This window comes from Balaenoptera musculus, chromosome 9, assembly GCF_009873245.2.
Source record: "Balaenoptera musculus isolate JJ_BM4_2016_0621 chromosome 9, mBalMus1.pri.v3, whole genome shotgun sequence".
NCBI lineage: Eukaryota > Metazoa > Chordata > Mammalia > Artiodactyla > Balaenopteridae > Balaenoptera > Balaenoptera musculus.
In genome coordinates this window covers 93,988,608-94,010,709 of record NC_045793.1, presented here as the reverse complement: position 1 = coordinate 94,010,709, position 22,102 = coordinate 93,988,608, and the positions used below count along the sequence as shown (strand labels likewise).

The 22,102-nt window shown below is 42.9% G+C and overlaps 2 protein-coding genes across 2 annotated transcripts in view; one reads left to right on the top strand and one right to left on the bottom strand.

The window, feature by feature from the left end:
• The window catches only part of POU6F2 (POU class 6 homeobox 2), a 454,777-nt gene that overhangs the window by 101,702 nt on the left and 330,973 nt on the right, over positions 1–22,102 (bottom strand). The window contains exon 5 of the mRNA XM_036863657.1: positions 21,405–21,670. Within this exon, the coding sequence (XP_036719552.1) occupies positions 21,405–21,670 (266 nt within the window). The remainder of the gene's footprint in view (positions 1–21,404; positions 21,671–22,102) is intronic.
• On the top strand, positions 8,727–9,368 carry LOC118901130 (ADP-ribosylation factor-like protein 6-interacting protein 1). Its single transcript, XM_036864186.1, has one exon. It carries the CDS (start codon positions 8,730–8,732, stop codon positions 9,366–9,368), a length of 639 nt encoding a protein of 212 aa, XP_036720081.1. The 5' UTR covers positions 8,727–8,729.

Sequence of the window (22,102 nt, the reverse complement as noted above, 5' to 3'; positions counted from 1 at the left end):
AACTTACTGTCCCAAATAGGACCATTCTGAGAATGGAATGGTTGCTATTAGTAACTGCACTGGACAGACAGATTGACGCAGAAATTCTCCTGGTTAAAATGGCATGTGTGGTCTCCCAGGTTGGAGCCAGACAGACTCAAATCCCAGCTCCATCTCTGACAAGTTCCCAGCTTCTCTGAGTCTTGGTTTCCTTATGCCTGTAAGTGATTGCCAGGCAAAGTAGGAAAACACATACAAAACACCTAGCACTGCGCCTTGAGTGTGTTGAATGCTCAACAGTGTTTTTATTTTGTAAATCAGGTCATCATTTTTCTACTGGGAGATTCTGTAGGTATTTGTCCACTCTACTAGTGGGGCTGGGGGCAGCCAGAGGGCGTCACGTGACAGTCTCCGGTATCCAGCGTTGGGGGCCTGAGGTGCACCCACAGTGAGAGATCCACTTTCTTTGTCCTTGGTCTATCTGCTTTGTAATACTTCTATGCTTTGAAAAATATGATTTAACTCACAGATCAGTCGGATCTATAAAATATTAAGAAGGACGTGGAGCTCTACAGCCCATGATTCCTCTGACCAGGGCCCCATGGACCCGGCTCCTGGCCTGCCGCTCCCAGGCCTTCTCCTCTGTCTATTATATTCTGAATATCAAGAACCATCATGCATTGTTGACATGATGGGGCAAAGGAAACAAAAGATTAATTAGAAAATGGTCCTTGCTTTGTTCCTCCCAAATGAAAGAAGCCGATTTCAAGCAGTCTAAATGAAGCCTGCATTTCCCAAAGCCCACTGAGAAGACAGTGCAAAGAAAAATAGGGTGCAAACAATTGCAAAGGAATCAGTCATAATAAAATCTATTTATTTATGGCCCTTACTCTATGTGCCAGGCATTGTCCTAAATATAAAAATAAATAGGTAACATTTCTTTCATTAGGAATTGTTATCTTCATCGAGTCATTCTGCAAATAAATTTAAGATAGCCAGGTCACAGGCACTTACAGATTTGTGAAATGGATAACTGTTAAACGAGAAATCATCGCTTACCACAATTATTGACAGTCCTGGGATGTACGAAGGTGTGAGACTTAGTGTCTGTTCTTAAGGGGCTTATAATTCAAGCAAGATAACAAATTTGTCCATTAAAAAAAAAAAGAAAAAACCCCCAAAAAACCCAAACGACTGAAATTGCACAGGCTAAGTGCCCATCATGTGAGTTCAGAGAACAGAGCAAGTATTGAGCGCTGGGTAAGCATGGGCGCTTCGGGGAAGGGGTAGGAGGTGATGGGAACCAGGAGGGACCCGGTGAGAAGAGCGGGCGCTCCTGGCAATGGGCCCAGCTCCCGCAGAGCCAGGCAGGTGGCTGCACGGGCGCACCAGGCGCTGGAAGAGGCTGAGGGCAGTGGAGGGAGGAGGGAGATGGCTGAAGAGTAGACAGAGCACCCAGGCTGAGAAGACCAAAAGAGGGCCTTGAGCACGAGGGTGCGGAGAGCAGAGGGTTCTGTTAGGAAGGTTCGCTTGCTGGTGCTTTGCAAAGTGGACTGGATCAGGGAGAAACCAGAATCATGAAGACCAGATCAGGGAAAAGGGGGGGCCAGACCAGCTGAGAGAATGGAGGAAAGTTCCAGGCCCCTCGGACGTGGAGCTCTACAGCCCACGATTCCTCTGACCAGGGCCCCGGGGACCCGGCTCCTGGCCTGCCGCTCCCGGGGACAAGGCTTTTTCCCAGGGTAAATCCTCCAGGAACCGCAATCAGTCAGTTCATCAGTGCGGCGCCCCGTGCTTCCTTCCAACCATTCTCTCCCTCCCTCTTTCCCTTTCTCTTTAGAATTCTCTCTCCATTTTGGATGGGATAACTTAGTCAGCTTTTAATACATTATTTTGTTCCTCAGTTTAATCGATTTGTTAAACTCTTCATTTGATGTGCGTTTTCAGCCGCCTGGGTAGTGGTATAATGCTGAATCTTGAATTCCCCTGCAATGTGTGTGTGTGTGTGGTGCAGCCGGGGTTGGCATTAGTGTTTTGGTCTTTTTAGACCGTTGGGGAGGACGTTTAGCATTCAGGAGCTCATCCCAGTATGTTGGGATGCTGATAAATCTGCTTCCCGAGCTATTATACATCTAAGAATTCCCACCTCTGTCCCCCTGCAGAGCTAAGTCTTTCAAAGAAGTGTTTTTCAAATTCTTCTGACCTTGCCCCATAGTAAGAAATACTTTTAACAACCCAAGTCAACACATACATACAAAAATATATATGTGAATAAATCTCTCTCTTCTCTCTATATCTATTTATCTATGTCTGTATGTAACTCTATGTATGTCTATATGTATATAATTTAAACAGAAGCCCCCCCCCTTTTTTTTTTTTACAAAATTCTGGTTACAAACTACTAAACCAATATAATAATCATTCAAAATATGGTTATTATATCCTTCCCCAATCTGGGCATGTGGTCCCACCTGAATCTTCATTAGGAACCACAGAAAGGTCCAGAAGGTGCAGCCTCTTGAGTGTCAAGGCCACCTTGTCTTCTATGACTGCCTATCTCCCTCATTTACAAAATGCACCAGATTCATTCCTGGTGGAATGGAGAAAGGATTGGGGGCCTTTTCAGACTGGAGATAAAAGGGTATAAGCACCTAGCCCAGGGATGAATAAATGGGATTTGGACAACCCATCATAGGGTCAAAGAGGAAGGTCTTACTGCTAACTATTGACTGGGGAGAAGGCCTCCTACCCCTGTTCCTTCCCAGTCACCTCTGTTTTAAGATGATTTCCCCCAGGGAGGCTGATCTAGTTCCTTGATCAAGCAGAACTGGTTGGAGAGAGGTCCCACATTGCTCCTAAAATCTAACCTTCGATCATTTCCATGGAATGTCTAGACTGGGGTGTGCTTTAGGGCCCCTTCTTTGTATTGCTGATAGGGAGATGGGTTTTGTAAGCACTGCGTGAGTCACAGCTCAGTGTCAGGGCTAGACATTGGAAAGAATCTGGACTCTCTGATACGCTTTCTTAAAAAAAAGTTGTATATTCCATCCCCACCCAGAACACAGGGCATGGGGTAAAGTGGTGTTTATTTTAAAATTAGAATACCAGGACCATACCCTCCTGGGAACAATGAGCTCTTATAGGCAGGCTGGGTTTCTTCCTCCTCTGTTGTGACACTTTAGATTATTTCAATCCACGCCCGAGTCGTAGAGGCAGGTTGGCAAGGAGATTTTTCTAAAGGTTTTTTTCTCCTGGCTTAGAGCCAAAGGTTTCGTCCTCTGACCTTTTGATTCCCGTTCTGCATCTAATCCATGTCAGGTCACCACAAGTAAAACTAAAAGGAGGTTAAGTGGAAAAACCAAAAGCCAAAATCCCAGCAAGCACAAAGCCCCAAGCCTGCGGGCTCAGTTTTAGAAGCTCATCATTTTGAAATAGCGGGATCGCTGGGGTAAAAGACTAGTTCTCGTTTACCCCCCCACCACCCCCATTTGTTTGGTGCCTGATTTGTTTCTAGTTGCAGCAGGGAGGTCAGAGCAAGCCAGGAAAACGAATGGAACCAGCCTCCTGCCGGGCAGCCTGGAACGGGCGGGTGTTACGGATCAGCATAAAGCCGGCTCCCTTTCCTGGGCCGGGCCGATGTAACTCACTGGAGTGGCAAATTACATCAGACCTACAGCTGTAACCCGACATTATGATTAATTTGATCAGTAATTTCTCCTGTTTTTCATTTTAATCGGTGTGACTATTCTGCTGTGGCAGGTCTTTCAGATCTAATTAAGATAAATTTCCGAGTAAAAGACTTGGCAGACTTTCCGAGTCAAATCCAGGCATCAAGTGTGAAGACCTGCCGTCCCAGTCAATCACCTTTGGGGAGGGCCGTGCGGCGTCCAGCCATCACCCATTCACACTTAAGCAAATTCATAATCTCCAGCACTGCTTAGTCATTCTCTCAAAACGTCCCAGGCAGAAAAGGAAAGAAAGGAAAGCCCCAGACAATGTCATTTCTCCCTCTGTGCTCACACGCCACTGATTTGCCCAGACTACATGGGTAACACTGTAGGTGGACCCTTGGCTGAATCCCTGAGTTGGTGTTTCTGAAAAAGATTTTAAATATATATGTGCATATGTATGTACCAAAGAAACACAGAGATGTCTACACACAAATATGGAACACGCATACATATAACTCTGAAGATTTAAAGTCTACGGGGACTTCCCTGGCGGTCTAGTGGTTAAGACTCCTCACTTCCACCGCAGGGGGCGTGCGTTCAATCCCTGGTTGGGGAACTCAGACCTGGCATGCCACGCAGTGCGGCCAAAAAGAAAAACAAAACAAAAACAAGATTTAAAGTCTACATACACACATAGAGTCTAATGCAAGCCCACAGCCAGCCATGTGTTGGATGCACATTGGCAGGGTTTAAGGGTGTATTTTCCCCATTTGTTTTCTTTTAGGTCAACCCATGCATTCATATATGCGTCCTAAGGCTAGTGGCTGATATTTGTACAAGTTTAGGTAGGTCTCTGTTCCTTGAAGATGAAGATGTTAATGAGCAGGACCTGCCTGTTCGATCAGGCAGACATTGGGCTGGTGTCAAGGATGTGCCTCAGTTACTGGAGATACAAGATGACACTTACAGGAAATACAAAACGACAGGCAAGAACTTCAGAAGGGTGGATGTTTTTGAAGACTTATCTCGCATTTACGAAGAAAACACTGCCTCACCATGAGGGCACAGCTCCCAATTATCATAAAGCAAATTCTCCATTCTAACAGGAATGGCCATCTCAGAAAACAAACGTGGCTGGAGTGAAGATGCTGAATTTGAACGTCATTTTGTACACATTCCCACACCCCCGATTAAGAGCGTCGAGAAGTTTTACGAGCTGCACTATAGGATTTTTCACCAGCAACTACATTCTGACTCTGTGTCTGAATGATTTTTGCCACCTGTTTTGCATGTAGCTTGGCTTTTGCGCTTGAAAAAGTGTATTGAAATGATGATGGAAGAGGAGACTCCCTCCCCCTCTTCTGAGGCAGACAGTCTCAAGGGCACTTTCATGGCTGCGTGAAAGACGGTGGCAGGAAAGTAGGTAGCTGTGATCTTTGTATCTGGTTATGTAGCAAGGCGATCTAAGGTCTAAAAACTGGAATAAGACCTTCTGACTTCTCACAGAGATCCTGTCGGCTATCTCAGCTCTAAGGTAGTTAGTGGCCACAGACAACTTTCATCTCTTCGTACTTGAGTTTCAATTTGGTGGAAATGCTTTCAACAAATCTAGTGTATTTACTAAATAAAGAGAAGATGTGGCTGAGTCCTCACCCCCAACCTCAGAGTTACTGGTTCTTGAGCCATGTAAGATCAAGACTGAGATCAGGAAGAAAGACCAAGACAAGAAAGTAAGAGTCTTTCTGCCACCAGGGCATCTACCTCCATCTTCATCTGCAAGGAGAGAAATCATTATGTGATTTAAGTGAGATCTCTTTTGAAAGATGGACATGCCACAGTGAGAAAAAGACTACAAAGAGGCAGATTCGCACAGTGGACAAGGTTTTAGGTCAGGTAGACCTCGGTTTGAATCTCGCCTCTCATAGGTCCTTCCCCTTAACTTCCTCATCTGTGAAATGGTGCTAGTGGGGCCTCAAAAGTTCACGGAGTAGAGCTTTGCTACTCAAGATGTGGGCGAGGGACCAAGATATGGCATCAGCATCACCTGGGAGCTGGTTGGAAATGCAGACTCTGGGGTGGGCTCTTTGCCCCAGAGCTACCGAGTCAGAGTCTACATTTGTCAAGGTCCCAGGGGGATTCATATGTAATGAAAGCTTGAAAAGTCCTAGTATAGATTAGATGAGTCAACATTTTAACAGCAGTTGGAACATCTAACAAGCTCTCAATCAGCAGCAGTTGTTCTTGTTAGGAGAGAATGTTAAACATTCTGAAAGGATTCTGCATTTCCCCTGTTACAATTTGAGTATCAGATGTGAATCACCAGGTTTGAGATTCTTCTGCAAATACTGGCTAATAACCCAACTTCAGAATTGGGAAGAGGCTCTAGTGGATAACTATATATATATATACACATACAGATATGGTTGTTTTCATTCCATGATGGGCTGTGAATCTGGGGAGGGGCAGGGCAGAAGTAACACGGGTTCATTCTTTTGAGAAATGAAGACCTAGTTTTATTGTATCACAGAAGCAAAGTTAGCGCCAACTCATGCAGCCAATAGATCTGGTAAAAAGCATTTTGTATAAACAAGAGGTAGGAATTTGCTCTTTTAGAAATGAACAATTGGGAGCCTATTTATTGATATAAGACCACAGGCAGTTGTCCTGAACCCTGGCCCCAGACTGGAATCTCCTGGGGAACTTAAAAAAAAACGCTCTTACCCACGCTTCGCCCCGCTCAGGTTCAATCAGAATCTCTGGGTGGGACCCAGGTATCGGTATTCTTAAAAAACTCCTCAGGTAATCCCAACGTGCATCCAATGCAGAGAGCCACTGGCATTGAGTTTGGAAATTGTCTTTTGGGAAAGAAAGTAAAGGATGGAACAAAATACAGTGGGTGGTGTGGGCATGGCCCCAGCTATTTGTAGATGGCGTGGCTTGGGTGAGTCCGAAAGAGGGAGGGAGTCAAGCAAGGCAGTGAGATGATGGGCCCCTGGGGCCTAGAAAATATTTGGTTATACAGGGTCTTTCTGGTATGAAGACCCCCACTTCATCACTTAAGGAGAGTCACTAGCAATGAAAATGGTGTGCAGGTTGTACCTTGAAGATGCTTAAAATGAATCCACTGTGGTAGTTACATGCAGGGAGCTCGGAAAATACCCCATCTTTGCTTTCTGCCTTTAATAACTTTCTGCCTTGTCCAGGCTGGTTCCAAGGACCATTTGGTTTTTGCCCTAAATTGTTCAAATTCCTTCCATGGGGTGCAGAATACTGCAGGTGATAACTACTCCAAGGAATGTTACTTTTTAGAACCTCAGACAAGAGCACAAGATTATTTTCCCTCTGATTGAAAATACAGACATTTCCAAGCCAGCCAGGCTCAGGAGACCTTTCCTTGGGGGAAGTGAGAGGATTTCTCTGAAATCTTATCCTCTCTGAAGCCTTCAGCATTGCTTTGCTCTCTTTAAATGCCACATTCATAACCTCCCAGTGCAAAGGACAAAGAGTTCAACAAAGAGCAGCCAGCCTCTGGGAGGGTATGGAGTCCAGCTGAGAAAAAGAAGGAGATCCCTAACTTTACTTCCTTTTTATGTCAGTTAAATATTTTCTGGTGTAGAAAACTAAGTGGTGGCACCAGGCGGATCCCTGTCAAATGACAGTTCAGACAAAATGTATCGGGTTGGAAAGGTTGCATTGATTGGAGCCCAACTGGGCCTTCAGACACTAGTTCCCAGAAGAGAGCTGTCAGCATACAAATGCACCACTGCGTTCATCTGTGGCCTTGCAGGCATCCCCACTGTGTGGCTGACGGCACGGGACTGCCCTTCCCCGTGGATGGCCACTCTCAGGGGCATCTGAACTTTGGCCACATGGGCTCCTCTTATGCATGAAAAAAGAGACTCTGGAACTGGTCTTCTCAATATGGCGCCTTTCTCTATCTTATCTCTGCACTCTTAGGGCCCCAGCACTGGCGTCTGAAGCCAGAATACCCAATTTACTTCTCAACAGTGGGGGATGAAAGAGAAGGAAAACACCAGTGCCTTGGAGGGTCTTTTTTTTTTTTTTTTTTTTTTTTAAATAGGAAACAGAAAAAGAGCCAGGATAAGAGCTTTATAACTATGAGAATGCCCCACAGACAAGGGGTTTTGACAGCCTGGTACCCTAGAGGACTTAGTCCTGGCTACAGATTTTAGACTGACTTGACCTGTTGTTTGGAATCCAACCCCTCTTAAAACACAGGGGTGGAGATCGAGATTGTCAGGGTATTGGGGGCTCTCCTGACTCCTGGAAGTTCCTCAGTCACAAGCAGGAAGGGTGGAGATGAGGGGAGGGGAGGGTGTGCCTTCCCCCTGGCCTATGATTCCATGGGTTTGCCAGGGGCTATATGGTCCAGTGGTACCCTGCTCTCACTTCTCCAGGTCCTGGCATGGGGAGGCGTGATTCCAGGTGCAGTGGTGTGTGAACAGGAGGAGTGATGGGCAGTGAAGAAGAGGAGAGGGGAGGAAGGACCATCTGAAGGAGAAGGTCTCCAAGACCTCAGCCGCCATGAGGGGCACCCAAGCCAGACCCTCCTTCGTTTTTTTGACTCAATGATTTTGCTTGCTGCCAACTGTAAGGACCATCCTTGGTTTCGGCTTTCCCTGCTCTTACTTTGGTTTTGAGTCTTTCCTTCTCTTCTTTCCCCAATCTTTCTATACTTTCTTTTCTCCACTGTCCAATCCATTGGATTAGATTTGTGGATTTTTCCATGATGTTCTAGGTAAGGAAATGCAAGGTTATTTTAGTTGTGCGGATTGTACAATAGAGAAGGAAGCCTTAGGTCAGAGCTTGCTGAAGGAATTTCCCATGGGATATTAATCAGTGTTATATGAAAAAAAAAAGGTTCAGTAGTTACATAAGTTTGGGAATTTCTTGGTTAAATAATGTTAACTAGACATCTTTACTACAGGATGGCTTTTAGCTTTTAGTATTCTAATATTCATCAAGATATACCCAGGAGGCTAGGGTTGTCGTGAGTGGTTCTGAGGAAGGCCAGTTTTGGGGGCGTCTTGGGCTCGCTGAGAGGGCACCTCGGGAACGATGGCAGAAGGAGATAATCGCAGCACCAACCTGCTGGCCGCAGAGACTGCAAGTCTGGAAGAGCAGCTTCAAGGATGGGGAGAAGTGATGCTAATGGCAGATAAAGTCCTCCGATGGGAAAGAGCCTGGTTTCCACCTGCCATCATGGGTGTGGTTTCTTTGGTGTTTCTGACTATCTACTATCTAGATCCATCTGTTCTGTCAGGTGTTTCCTGTTTTGTTATGTTTCTGTGCTTGGCTGACTACCTTGTTCCCATTCTAGCACCTAGAATTTTTGGCTCCAATAAATGGACCACTGAGCAACAGCAGTGGTTCCATGAAATTTGCAGCAATCTAGTAAAAACTCGACGCAGAGCTGTGGGCTGGTGGAAACGCCTCTTTACGCTAAAGGAAGAAAAGCCTAAAACGTACTTAATGACCATGATCATTTCTCTTGCTGTGGTTGCTTGGGTGGGACAGCAAGTCCACAACATCTGTCTCTCCTACCTGATAGTGACTTTCTTACTCTTGCTTCCTGGACTAAACCAACACGGAATCATTTCGAAGTACATGGGAATGGCCAAAAGAGAGAGAAACAAGCTTCTCAAACAAAAAGAAAAGAAAAATGAATCATGCATCTGCTTTATTCAGTGTGATTAATGGCGTATATGTTGTCCTTGGGGACAGTGTCTGTTATGCCGTCTGGATACTAAAACGTTACAGATGTAGCTCTTTGCTGTCCCTCATTCTGCCCTTAGTAGAAATTCCGACTTGCCAAGTAAGGCTTTATGCCCAGTGTCTTCATGGGTGTGTTGTCATCAGCTGGCCTTAACATGGACAACTCATTCATCATTACCACTTGCCTTGGTTTTTCTCACCCACGGTTAACTGAACTCTTCCTTTTAAAATAATATAGTGGTGAACTTCATCCTTTAGTACAGCTAACAGTGGCTTGGGAGAACTGTGCAAGTTGATCTTCGCTTTAGCTGGATACAAGATCGTGGTCTGTGACTACAGGAAGCTGGTTCCACTGTCTGCTTCCACACTCTGCTTAAACAACTGTCTGGCTTCGTGAATACAGAAACCAAGTTTACCACTTCTGATGAAGAGACCAGTTAAGATTCATTCCTCATTCTGTTTCGATACTGTGGGAGAAGAATCCTCGTGGAATAAAATGAAACTGATTTCATGGCCTAGTATGTGTTGGCTCCTCCCTTGTGCAGAATTTAGCAACTTGTTGGAAACATTGATCCTTCCTCCCAAATGGGGAATCGGACAGGCTTAGAACTCTTGTTCCCTTGCACTTAAACTTGAAGTTAGTATATCCTTAAAGGCTTTTTAGTAGCAGGCTTACACAAGATGGTATTTAGGATTTTTAGCATACTTTTAATTTCAGATTTTCAGCTAACTGAAACTAAAGTACAGAATAGGTTAAGAGTCATGTCTATGACCTTCACTCCAAGACCAGCCAATAAAGAACAAAACTCATCCTGTGTTTAGTCAAGATTCATTTCAGTAGAAAATCATACTAGTTTTTTCAAGACCAGACTAAGCCTTTAAAGGTAAGCCTTAAGATTCTCATTTTATGGTAACACTGGCTGCTTTTGGTCCCAATAGATGGAGTAGTTGAAATCTGTAGGAATGAACCTCTGAGGGCTGGAAATGTGACATATTTGGGAACAGTTCTTAAACTGATTAACTAGCTGTAATATACTTTTGTGAATTTATTGCTCTGATGCTGTAAAACCTGGACCTTGTGGTATATCTGATCCTAAATAAGTGTTGTTTTCTCCCCTTCAATATTGCTGTAAACAGTGGCACTCATGTAGCATATGTTTGACTTTTCTTTTTTAAGGTTTTGTATACAAACTACCGTAATTTACATGTGTTGCCTCATCGTAAATAAGCTTGTCTTCCTATCTGGATTTTTGTGTGTATGTGTGTTCTACCAATTAACTACTTTTGCAGTTTTAATCCTGTATTATTTCTTCTACTTTGTTTTGTGTAAAAGGGGAAAAATGAAAAAGCTGGAATCCCCCCCCCCAAAAAAAAAAGATATACCCAGGAGCAGCATACACTGTGCAACAGCTATCTATCTATCTATCTATCTATCTATCTATCTATCTATCATCTATCTATCATCTATCTATCTATCACTATCCATCCATCCATCCATCCATCCAACCATCTACCTATTTACCAACTATGGAATCCATTTTCAATAAAATCTCTTTGCACTAGCATTTTGTGGAAGACATTTTGAGAAATGTTGCCTTAGAAAATGCTGGAAGCCAAATATGGAAAAAAAAAATTTCACCAACAACCCAAATGAACATTGCAGAGAGGGTAAAATATAAACGGAGGTGCTCTGAGGTCTAACAACGACGCTGAGGAAGCTGTTTCAACTTTCTAACACTCTTATTTCCTTGAATCTGAATGAAGATGATTTTTGCCTCTTCTGGGCTGTTAGGAGGAGAAAATGAGAGGCTGAAGTCCTTAGAGAGTATAAGATACCGTTGAAAAATGCTAATGATTATTAGAACTGTGAACCCATGAGGCCAAATGCATGAAATAATGTATATAAAAATGCACTTTGTAAATTTCAAAACACACTGCAAATATTAGTCAAATAGCATCAGGAGTATCTCTTGAGTCCTGCATATGTGTCGTGGGTAACGGTGTTTTACCTACATAGTTCTTTCTTCCCGCATAATTCAAACCACCTTATTTGTGTTATTTCATAAATAGACTGTAAAGCTGGAACGGACTTAAAGATTATCTACTATAAACTTTCCATGTAATAAGGGGCACACCGAGTCCCAGAGATTAGGTGACTTGCCCAAGGTCACACAGCTAGTGAGGGGCAGAACCAGCAACACCAAGATTCTTCCCGTTTACTCACACACTAAGAAGCACAACTTCGGGAATTTAGAAGGAAACAGGAGATTTTGGTTCTTATTTATACTGATGAAGAAAGTGAGGTTCTGTGGGTTGAAGTGAGACTCCTTTAATCTCCACACGTCTCCTAGGCCTTTGTGCAGCCCTGACCTGTACGGCATGAGCTCTACCCTCCCTCTGCTAAGTCCCCCTCCTCGGAAATCCTCCAAACCTCTCTGACGCGACAAAACTCACGTGTCATTATTAGCCGCATTCTAGCTTGTAAGGGGTTTCACGTAGCGTACCGTGCATAATTTTGTGGTGTACATGTGCATTATAAATCCCATGACTATTTGCTTTTTGTTCAACTTCAAGTGGGTCTCTGTCTCACAGTCCTCCTTGGATTATAATATCTATAGTCAAGGAAGGCAAAGAGGCAGGCAGGATATTGATGTTTTTTGTGGGCCAGCTATTAGGAACTGAATTAGATACTCTCATACAAACCATCTCATTTAATCCTCACATCGACCCTCCAACCAATGAGGAAACTGAGGCTCAGAAGGATGGGTTGACCTCACCTAACTGCCCACAGAACCAGCATCTGAGCCCAGGTCTGTCTTGCTTCTAAAGACCATGCTTGGTACTTCCCTGGCGGTACAGTGGTTAAGAGTCCGCCCTGCAATGTGGGGGACACATGGTCGATCCCTGGTCGGGGAACTAGGATCCCACATGCTGTGGGGCAGCTGAGCCCATGCACCGCAACTACTGAGCACATGAGCCACAGCTACAGAGGCCGCATGCCACAACTACTGAGTCCTCACACCACAACTAGAGAGAAGCCTGCGCCACAACAAAGAGCCTGCACACTGCAACTAAGACCTGAGGCAGCCAAAAATAAATAAATAAATACTAAAAAAGAAAGAAAAAAGATCATGCTTGCCCTATGGTATTATGCTGTTCTGCAAACCTTCCTTAAGGCCAGAGTGCACCCCATAGGTGCTTAATAAATGCAGATAATGGCAAAAGTGCTTTCTTTACAATCTGGAGAATATTCACTTGTAAGCCCATACTTTGGGAGTCAATTTAAAAGCCTGTGGACTTTTAAAAACTACAATGAGATGTCACCTCACACCAGTCAGAATGGTCATCATCAAAAAATCTATAAACAATAAAAGCTGGAGAGGGTGTGGAGAAAAGAGAACTCTCCTACACTGTTGGTGGGAATGTAAACTGGTATAGCTACTATGGAAAACAGTATGGAAGTTCCTTAAAAAACTAAAAATAGAGCTACTGTATGATCCAGCCATCCCACTCCTGGGTATATATCCGGAGAAAAACATGGATCGAAAGGATACACGCACCCCAACATTCAGAGCAGCACTGTTTACAATAGCCAAGACATTGAAGCAACATAAATATCCATTGACAGATGAATGGGTAAGGAAGATGTGGTACATATATACAATGGAATATTACTCAGCCATTAAAAAGAATGAAATAATGCCATGTGCAGCTACATGGATGGACCTGGAGATTATCATGAAGTGATTGAAGTAAGTGAAGTAAGTCAGACAGAGAAAGACAAATATCGTATGATTTCACTTATATGCGGAATCTAAAAACATGATACAAATGAACTTATTTACAAAACAGAAACAGACTCACAGACTTAGAGAATGAACTTACGGTTACCAGGGGAAACGGTGGGGAGGAGGGATAGACTGAGAGTTTGGGACTGACATGCACGCACTGCTATATTTAAAAGAGATAACCAACAAGGACCTACTGTATAGCACAGGGAACTCTGCTCAATATTCTGTAAAAGCCTAAATGGGAAAAGAATTTGAAAAAGAATAGATACATGTATGTGTAAAAAAAATAATAAAATAAACTACAAAAAAAAAAAGCCTGTGGAAAATTTACCTCAAGCCTACAGGGAATGAATTGAGGCTAAACTACAAGAAATAACACTTGATCATGAAAGCACAAGAATATTGTATTAAGTTAACATAAATACTGGCTATGTCTTGCTTATTCAGAGCGAAATGCCAGCCAGCACATTTTGGGCAGCTCACATTGACACTAAAACCTGTATCTATGCACATGCAGGCAAAACTGTTTCAGAAGCATTCTGAACTAGATTTTAGGATAAGCTTATCAGCTACATCCAACAGACAGTGATGGGACCCAAGCTGGGTGTGTGGCTCCAGGCTCACCGCTGAACTTGCTGCAGACAAGCCAGGGATCTGCCCCACTGTCGCGATCAGAGTGGTGCTGTTTACTTGAGAAGGTGTAACTTGCCATGTTCAAATGCTGCAGGAATCTTTCCACAGCCCCTTTTGAGTCTGGCATCCTTTCCATCTATTGCTACTTGATGTGAGCTTCCAAAGTCAGTGGTGTGAACATACCACCTTCTTTGCTAAACCCCTTTCTACATGATTTGACTAATCTATGGAGCAGTAGCCAGGAATGGTACACCTAGGCAATGACAAAGAAGTACCACAGTATATAAGTATATACTTGGTAAACTAATTTTTCCCCCTGCCACTCTCAAAGCAATATAAACTTTGTTGTTCCTCCTGGATCTCAAATGCTTGTAATAAATTCTTTGAAATGTCAGTAATGTTGAACTGAGGGGTTTTTTTTTAAAGGAGATTTTCTTTCTTTCATAAAAGGAAAAATTGTCCCTTGCCGAGAATGTAGCTAAATGTTTTGTTTATTTTATTCAGGGCTGAATACAGTTGGATAAAGGGACTCTCGTTTCTCACCCGACCTCTTGCTGAATGAGGGAATCATGAATGAAGCCCTCCATTTACTGGATAGTCAAATAAACAGAAATAAATTCATACTCTTTCATATCTGTAGTATAATTAACATTTGCTTAACAAATGTATAGCCTACAAAGCATTTTCATTAGTATGTTATATTTAATCTTCATGAGAACTCTCTGGGCTTGGATGGATTTTCTCATCCATAATAATGACATTTCCTTTGGCTAAGAGGAAGACTTACTCACTCCCTGTGAACAATTCCAGTTTTTAAAAGGTCCTCATGGCCTGGGTTGCTCTGGGAGAATGTTGTCTACATAGTAATACTTCTGTCATTTTCACCAAATTTACTTAATCTCATAAACCATAAATTAGTTCAGTGAAAAATATCAGCCAAAGAAGTTTTTTGATTGTCGTAACATTTCAATTTAATAAAAAGTGATTGGTTTATTAGACCTGTACAATACACAGGAGGATGGGTTTCTACGGTACCTCCGTGTCTCAATCCATTATCCAGCATGCACTTGTTTTTCTACTGTGCAAAATTTGGTACGATTTTCAATTTGAACTAGAAAGTGGCATTCAACACCTGGCTGAAATTTCCAGTGGACAGAATGCCATTGACCTTGGAGAGTATTTGCTAAGTAAATCATTTACACAGCTGGTAGCCAAGCTGAGACAAGTGAGGAACTCATCTCAGGCACAAAATTTAAGGGCGTTGGGTTTCCCTGGTGGCACAGTGGTTAAGAATCCGCCTGCCAATGCAGGGGACACGGGTTCGAACCCTGGTCCGGGAAGATCCCAAATGCCGCGGAGCAACTAAGCCTGTGCGCCACAACTACAGAGCCTGTGTGCCACAACTATTGAAGCCTGTACGCCTAGAGCCCGTGCTCCGCAACAAGAGAAGCCACCGCAATGAGAAGCCTGCGCACTGCAACAAAGAGTAGCCCCCGCTCGCCGCAACTAGAGAAAGCCCACGAGCAGCAACAAAGACCCAACGCAGCCAAAAATAAATAAGTAAATAAATAAATAAATAAATATGCAATTAAAAGAAAATTTAAGGGCGTGCCCCCCACACATTGATCAAGATGAATAACATCTAATGTGATATTTTAAAAAAATCAAAATGAATGCAAAAAATTCATGACCAACAAAGTCAGTGTTACTGATCTTTCCTTTTGCCTCAGACTCCAATATGGTTCAATACTGTTACTGATCCTGTATTTTAAAATGCGATATTTAGCTCATCATGGATTTTGGCATTCATTCTGATTTTTTAAAAACTGCATTAAAATATGATCTATCTTGATGACTGCAGTTTTGGGTGCGCTTTGAATTCTGCATCTGAGAATGAATGCCTCACTTGTCTTATCTTAGTCTTGGTCCAGGTGAGGAGAATTTTACACTTGATTCAGCCCTGTGTAGACTGAGTTCTACTAGAATTTATAATGACCACAGAGGGGTTATACAAATATGCCTGCAAAAGGTACCAGAATATGGCATCCCAAAATATGCCACTTGGACATGACGATTATTTTGCCCTGAAGGAAACTGAGAATCAGTAGGTACAAGAAAAGCTCTCTGCCAACCTCCTGTTTTGCCTAAAAGCAGGACATAAATTTGTAAACGTGGCCCCCCTCCCCTCTCTACCAGGAAGGACAGGAGTTAATTACTGGAGACAAGTCTAGACCCTTATCAGCCCAGAGATGGCACCAGAAGAATCTGTATAACAAATCTTGCTTATCTACCATTAGTTTCCCCATATATTTGCCTTCCCACAGTTTGCCACACTTAGAAGCTCATAGTCCTTTTCCTCGGTCTTGGCACTTCCCTAAAAATGTATTGTTCTTTTGTTAAGATGCTATATAAGCCCGAGTTTTAACCACCCTTTTGAGTTACGCATCACTAAGTGCTCCCGTGTGTATGCACAATGCATGTGTCATAAACTTTTGTTTGTTTTTCTCTTCTTAATCTGTCATTTGTTAGTCTACTTTACAGGCCCTTAGCTTGAGAATCTAGGATGAATAGAGGAAAAAAAGAGTTTTTTCTCCCCTGTACCTGCATAGGTCACTCAAGTGAGTTTTAGAGGTTTGTGACATAAAACTCCTAATAAAAGGGAAAGAGTTCCAGAAAGTATTTAATTTTACCTCCTCTATATATAGATGAAAAAAAACTTAGACCCACCAAGCTTTGACTAATATTGTGTTAAATTTAGACTAACTGCTGGGGAGAGAGGGGGCTGGCCCCAGGCACTGGGCCTTTTCTATAGGAAGGAGACACGCTTGGAGACCATTTGCTTTAAAAGGATGGAAATCATGTAGGTCTAACTCCTTCTTGAGGGCTTGGGCTCTTTGTTTTAAAAAGGGATAATATACCACCCTCTCCATCACTCTGGAAAGTAGTACTGAAAGTCTGCTGGGGGGAGGGGGAAACATCCCACACGAGAAGATCAGGAGGCTGAGCTTGCTGCACTGCAGAGGTGGAATTTGAATGCAGTTTTACTCCTGGATGCCTGAGTGGTAACAAGACCTTTACATTAGCAAATGCAGGTGGTTGAGAACAATTTTACGCTCTCTCTCGAGCAACTTCACCCCTGAGGGGGTGACCATGCTCCTCATTCCTCATATAAGCACAGATAGCTTTCTCCCCCCTAACTGCTTCCACTTATCTCTCTCTCCCTCTGTTTTTTTTTTTTTATTAAGATGTGCAATACAACAAGAAAAGGAAAAGATGATCCTGCTTCCTGCCATGCAAGACGGTATGCAGAAGGCCAAGGTTAAATGCAGCATTTGGTTTCTTAAGCTTTTCTAATGTATAGGTGTGAAAAAGCAATCAGGGACCAGAGTTTACAGCAGTGACTCTCTGAAGATGAAAACTTGACTTTAATTTGGACTCTCTGGCTAAGATAAAATCTGCTTCTGCTATCATTATCTTATGTTTGTCCTTACTTTCTTTCTACTCTGCCACCCAGCTGAGTGGGAAGAAATTAACCTGACCTTGAAGAATACTCAGAGAATCTTCAGGACCACTGGGTTTTCAGTACCCAATAAAATTCTAGAGGCCTACCAACATTTAGATCATAGACTCAAGGACCTGAAAAGGATCTTAAAAATCATATTCAGCACACATTTAACAGATGAGGAAAATGAAGTCCAAAGAACTTGTTCCATTTGTGAGTTAGTTGGAAGCAGGGTCAGAATTAGAACAAGCTCCCTCTTCCCATGGCACCATGACTAGGTTCCAACTGTGTCCAGCTCATTTCCGGATCACTCGTGAAGGAAAATAGCAGGCCTTCCACACAATGTCTGGAACTTCCTTAGTACAAGTTAAAAACTCCCAAGGAACAGTCTCAAGAAAAGCCATCTCAGAGGTCATAGGAAGGAGGCATTTCACCATTCTTAGGCTTATGGGGTCTTTATCCAGATCAATATCATATATTGAAATTAAAGCTGTGTATTGTTTTTTCTACCCAGGAATGATTAGACCGTATCTTTCCCCTCAAGAAGTTGCTTCCACAGGGAGATCAGCTCAGAGCTTTGTGACCACCTAGAGGGGTGGGATAGGGAGGGTGGGAGGGAGGGAGACGCAAGAGGGAAGAGATATGGGGATATATGTATATGTATAACTGATTCACTTTGTTATAAAGCGGAAACTAACGCACCATTGTAAAGCAATTGTACTCCAATAAAGATGTTAAAAAAAAAAGAAGTTGCTTCCACTTATGTTCCTGATCTGCTTCTACCCGACACACTCTATATTCCTGGTTTTAGATTCTGATGCAGCCTGTGGCAGGTGGGTTGTGCAAAAATAAGGAGTATGCATTGATATCCATCCTGGAACCTCATGGTTAAATTCAACTCACAGACGCATTTTGTTTGTCCCACACACTGTTTTCAAATTTTCATTTTGGGTTTTATACTCAAGTCTGCTTTACTTATTTATATGGACTGCCTGGCCCCTGAAGACGTTTGCACTTATAATCCCTGTTTAGAACTTCTCATCCCTCCTGAGAACGAAGTTGTGGGTGAGTGGACCTTGATTCTCCGTGAAGAGTTTAAAGACAGGCTTCCAGGGGCCAGCTTCTGGTATCCATGCTGGACCACCAGCCCTCCCATAACCCTGAGCAATCAAAATTAGTTCTCTGAAGTGATAATACTTTAGACTCATATCTGTCTTGAAACAACAACCTGGTTTTGTAAATGCAGTCCATTTCATGGACTTGAGTAAAAGAGTGAAACAAATTATATTGCAGTATTAGACAAAAACCTGACCAGAAGTATTTGGAGAATTTTAGTCTAGAGTGTTACTACCTGCCAGCACTATTTTTTTTTTTTCATCTTGAGGAATAACCTCACCAAATATACCTATACAAGCTACTTTCATTTATTATTTTTTCTGAAGATATGACAGCATCTGTACAGTTTTAGAAATGATTATTATCCTTCAAAGTTTTGTGTTTTTTTTTTAAACAAAAAACCTTCTGAATTACTGGCTTTCTCCGACAATCTAGGTTGCATGTTCTAAACGAACGTGTCTCAGACAGATTTTGAATAACGTAAAAAGACAAAGCCCACATGAAAATAAAGAACTGTAAAATAGAATTTAAGCTGTCATATATGAATTTAGTTGATCATTAGTCTCTTAAAAACCTTCAAACACAAACACTTTATTCTAGTTCATAAAGATCATTACCTTTGAGAGTTAAATATCTTTCAGTTCCTTTTAAATAGTTTTCTTTTTCAAAAGTTCAAACATTCCATGTTCCACAAATTCAAAAACCCTTCAGCTAGTGTAGAGAAAAACCGATATTTCAAAACCATGGCATTCTCAATTTCCTTTACACATGCCTATCATGAAAGCAAAAAAAAAAATCCTTTTATGCCTACTGATGGAGACTTATTCAAAATTAGTTCTCTATCTACTCAGTAATATTTTTTAAAGTTTCACCACATCACCCATTCAGTGGTCATTCATTAGACCCTCAAAAGAAGTTAGAGTATTATCTCATCAATCTACTTAGTAAGTTTGTAAGTTAAAACTCCAACAGTGAAAAATTAGAATATTCTCTCAGGGTTATAAAGAAATAAATGTGATTCTGAGCCCTCTTTTGTTGCAAAAACAAAAAAACAAAACAGCTCCCGGATTTCCATGGGAAACTATTAGGAGAACTTTGGGAAATTCTCCTCGTAGAATTTGTTTTTCATGAGGCTGAGCGGTCATCTCATCTAAAGTCCTGTCGACAGCTATTCAAATGGGTAGTCTACACTTGCCTTTTACTGGCCGATAGAGATTTGTAAGATGTCGACTGTGTTCTGAGAAGGCTGATGTCCACAGAACTCAAAGCTTTCACTCCACTCTACAGAATACTGGACTAAGTAGGCCAACTAGGGGCAGGACTAAGTAATCTCATCCCTCAGAGCAGGACACGTGTTTTCTTTGGTAATTTCATGTATTTTGATGGCTCGTGTAGAGGAAATGTTTAATCACATGGTGTTGAGATAGATCTAATTTAACTGCTCTTAAAAAAGCGTTACACCCATTCTTGGGAATAACCAGAGTTGAATTCCAAATGCTGAAAACATTAGGATTGCTCTCATCATGCATCTGGTAAATTTGATTAGACCTACTCTCCCCACAGATGTCAAGTGTACAAGCAAGAGTTTTTTAGCCTGTGTTCATTTCAGTCTTATGTCAAAGGTATTGTGTTGCCTCATACTTGTAAGATTTTAAAAAGTACACCTTCAAACCCAACTCGAGAAAATGCTCAAACTGCAAGTAGCCATGACCCAAATGCCAAGGAAAACAATTACTCATCTCACCCTAATGTTTCCATTTCCAAGAAAATTTGGGCCACCACTGAGAAGCAAAACACATAGAAACAAAGTTACAGGACAACAAAGTAAATCGGTTCTAAAACACTAGTCTCTAATCCACTGGCCTTTCTGTCTGCGGGCCAATTTATCTTGACTCTGCATACTTTGCTGTTTTGGACCAAAGGATAACATCACTCTTGTCCTCAGGTGGGGCAGGGCTGGACTGACTGCAATGTGAGCGCCCACCATCAGGAGGGAGGTGAGTTGCCCTGTGAAATGAGTGCATAGGCTTTCCACTCTGTGGGAATGTGTCACTGCACTACAAATGGACTAAACCATCTGAAATCTTCCTGGAAGAAAACATCATTACGTTTTTTAAGTCCAAAACTGAGCTATTAATGTCTGGATCTAATCTGTTGACATCAAAGTTATTATCTTTTAAAGCTAATTTATTTTAAAGGCATCTAAGTTAAAAATGAGTTTCTGAAAGTTAAAATTATATATTCCTGAATGCTCCTGTTCATTGCTCCTCGATGACAGTAGATTAAAGATGAGCTTTCATGATTAGCCTGAAATTCTATTTTGGATGCCCTCAGCTTCACAGCAATAAAGTAAATGTACAGAAGCTTTATTATTTTATAAAGATGCATATTTGTGGAGGGTCTCGGCATGCATTTAGAGTACTTGTTAATCCATGGAGTAATGGTTGGAATCTGGGACATAAGACCGGGGCTAAATTTCTTTATCTTCCTAACCCCAGAGAGTCTTTGGAAAAATAGACACAAAAGAGCACCAAGTACTTAAGGTAAGACACTGCTGTATTCATAATCTAGAGAAATAACCACCATGCCTCATGGACAGGAGATGCAGTTCTCCACGGGGCTACAAAACTCTGCTAGTAATAATTTTAATTGGATGCTATCTTTGCTGCCTTCAGAAAGTATCATAAAGTGGAGTTATTACAGGCTACGAGCGCACTTACTGTGCTGGCCTCTCACAGGAGGAAACAGATAACATTTATCCTTCGGAGGGCAACGTCAATGGGCTTCTATTTGTTTCGTTTACATGCATCCCCAGTTGCCCGCTATCTGCTCCCTCTTCCCTCCTTCTAAGAGATCAATTTGAATTAGACGCTGCGGAAGTGGATGCTAAGTTTGGCCTGCCTTCTGCCTCCGGGGAGGGCGCCACCCGGCGGCCCGGCCCCCTGGGCCCTGGGCGGGGCGGGGCGGGGAGCGTACCTGCAGAGGATTGGGTGGCGAGAGCGGCGACGGGAGGCCGTGTCCCGGAGACTGGCTGGCTTTCTGGGGGGAGCTGGAGCTCTGCTGAGTTGGAGACGGTTGGTTCCGGTTCTGGGGGTGAGGGTGGGCGGGAGGAGCCGGCGGCGGCTGGGACTGCGGGGGCACCTGCGGGTGCTGGCTGCCCGGCGGGGCGGGCGGCGGCGGCGGCGGCTGGAGCTGCTGCAGCTGCTGGAGCTGCTGCAGTTGGGAGTTGAGGGATGAGGTAGCTGCGAGGAGACAGAGGGAACGTGGAGCTGAAACAAACACGTGGAGCTGAAACATACCCGACCAAACCGCGTGTTGTGCCTTTGACAGGCGGCACCCCGCGAGCCGAGACGCCTCCCCCTTAGAAAAAGTTTACCCTCGTGCCCTGAAACTCCGTGGTATTTCAGAGCGTTGCGGGGCACTGCGAGAACAAGAGTCACTTCTCGGGGAAATTTTAAAATTTAGGGAGGACCGGAGTGTAACCCATCAGGCATTACTTCCAAAGGGACTAAGCAAACCAAGGGGGTGTACTAGGAACAGAGGTAATTTTTCAGTACTTTCTCCCTCTCTTCCTTTCCACACTGCTTGGGAAATACACTTAGACTTTCAAGATCTGATTTCGATTTTTAAAGTTCAACCCATTTAATTCTTTTGGCAAATGCTCAAATGGAGTT

What these genes read in the sequence shown, in the direction of transcription:
- LOC118901130 (XM_036864186.1), top strand. Translation starts at nt 8,730, where the DNA reads ATGGCAGAAGGAGATAATCGCAGCACCAACCTGCTGGCCGCAGAGACT.